The sequence below is a fragment of the Ipomoea nil genome, unplaced genomic scaffold, assembly GCF_001879475.1.
Source record: "Ipomoea nil cultivar Tokyo-kokei standard unplaced genomic scaffold, Asagao_1.1 scaffold1179, whole genome shotgun sequence".
Lineage (NCBI taxonomy): Eukaryota > Viridiplantae > Streptophyta > Magnoliopsida > Solanales > Convolvulaceae > Ipomoea > Ipomoea nil.
This window is the reverse complement of record NW_017617607.1, coordinates 2,257,524-2,259,403: the sequence shown is the minus strand read 5'-3', so window position 1 is coordinate 2,259,403 and position 1,880 is coordinate 2,257,524. Positions and strand designations below refer to the sequence as shown.

Genomic DNA, 1,880 nt, shown 5'->3' with positions numbered 1-1,880 from the left:
TGTTTGTGATTTTTCCTCCTACGCGCTGTGTGCATGTAAGTATGTTAATGTGTGCACGTGCTAATCCCAGAAAGTGTTGGCAGTACGCCTTGTGTGCATGTAAGTATGTTAATGTGTGCACGAGCTCAAGTTTGTATTTTAAGGGGGTTTGTATTTGAATGCAACCCTATATATATATATATATATATATATATATATATATATATATATATATCCCTCTCTATTTGCCTATCAGTATATCTATGATTTTTAACCATCGGTTCTAAGTACAATTTTATTTTTTTGAAAAACAAAACATTTCATATATTAAGTAGAAGCAGTATTCTTAGAAACAAGAATAGGCAAAAAACGAGGAATATAATCATAAAGCTCAATTCTTTGAGTCCCAACACAATTTAGAGCATGCTTTGCAAGGGTATGAGCCACCATATTCTTCCTTCTAGGTACAAACCGGAAACAGACCATAGGAAGTTGCCGCATCAATTCTCGAATATCTTCAATAATAGAGCCAAAGGGAGATATATTATTTCCCCCTGCGACAGCTTGAGTGACAATCAGGGCATCGGTCTCAAGAATAACTCTCTTCCACCCCTTCTCCTTTATCCAACTCAAAGCTTCTCTAGTTCCCATAGCTTCGGCTTCACGGACCGTATGCATCCCCTCTTTGGCAAACATAACTTCCCCCAGTATGGTGTCGTCCTAATAAAAAAGACTACACCCAAACCCCATCCTGTTTCGACAACGATCCATATCAATGTCGATGTTCACGCGAAGATCCCCGGGTGACGCAACAGAATTAGTCGCATGCATTAGTGCTGTCACAGGGCAGCTCACGTGCTGGTCATTTCCCTTCGCAATCATCTGCCAATTTATAGCACAAGATCGGGCCTGTTGCACAAGTGAATTTGGGTTGGTACCTTTCTGATTCCAAACCAAAGCATTTCTAGCCTCCCATATTGCCCAAGCCACCACTACCACCATCTCCAACATTCCTTTTGACAGCCTAGTCCACATCTCCTCAAGCCAATTATCAATGGAATCAACATAAGATAATGACCAATCACAATTAAGTACAAGCCAACATTGATGAGAAAAATCACAATTTGCAAAGAGATGTACACTACTTTCATTCGCTCTACAACATAATAGGCACATTGGATCATAATTCACATGTTTTGCCAAAAGAACATCCTTGGTAGGCAACCGAAAAGTACATAAATTCCAGAAAAAGCACTTAACTTTTGGTGGTAAATGCAAATTCCACACACCCCTCCAAACTACACAATCCTCACTCCTCCCCTCCCCAACACAATTCTGTACTCACTCTTTACCGAATAAAACTCCCCATCCTCCCTACTCCAATAAAGAGAGTCCTGAGCATCCCCATAAGGAATTGGCACACTCATAATAAGCTGGACATCACGCACACAAAAGATATCTCGAAGCAACTCATAGTCCCGAGTGCGGGACTCTATGCAAAAGAGAGAACGCACACAGGGATTATTCAAGTAAGCTTGCTCTGGAGTAACAACGTAAGGATTTAAATCATCAGGTAACCAAGGGTCCCCCACACTCTAGTCTCCTCCCTATTTCCTATCCTCCTCCTAACCCCCTTACTCAACAAATTCTGAGTTTCCCAAATACTGGTCCACACAAACGATTGGTTTGACCCCCTTTTCGCATCAAGAAAGGAACAATGCGAAAAGTATTTAGCTTTAAACACTTTTGTTAATAAAGCCCGTCCGGTTCATTTAAAAAATTTCACCCTTGCTTTCCTAACATAGCAAGATTCATCTCTCGAACCCTTCGGAAGCCCATCCCCCCAAACTTTTTTGCCTTGCACAAATCACTCCAAGTACTCTACCTTATTCCCCCACTTT

General features: G+C 41.1%; 1 protein-coding gene across 1 annotated transcript; it reads right to left on the bottom strand.

The window, feature by feature from the left end:
- Positions 1-306: 306 nt before the first annotated feature.
- Positions 307-1,014, bottom strand: LOC109183825. Its single transcript, XM_019333885.1, has 2 exons — positions 835-1,014; positions 307-699 (listed from the first exon to the last, which is right to left on the bottom strand). The coding sequence occupies exons 1-2, from the start codon at positions 1,012-1,014 to the stop codon at positions 307-309; spliced, it is 573 nt and encodes a 190-aa protein (XP_019189430.1).
- Between the last annotated feature and the right edge of the window lie 866 nt (positions 1,015-1,880).

Excerpts from the sequence above, each read along its gene's own strand:
- LOC109183825 (XM_019333885.1), bottom strand. The coding sequence starts at position 1,014 with ATGTGGACTAGGCTGTCAAAAGGAATGTTGGAGATGGTGGTAGTGGTG. Across the intron at positions 700-834 it reads CGAAGGGAAATGACCAGCAC|GACGACACCATACTGGGGGA; the intron begins GTGAGCTGCCCT and ends CTTTTTTATTAG.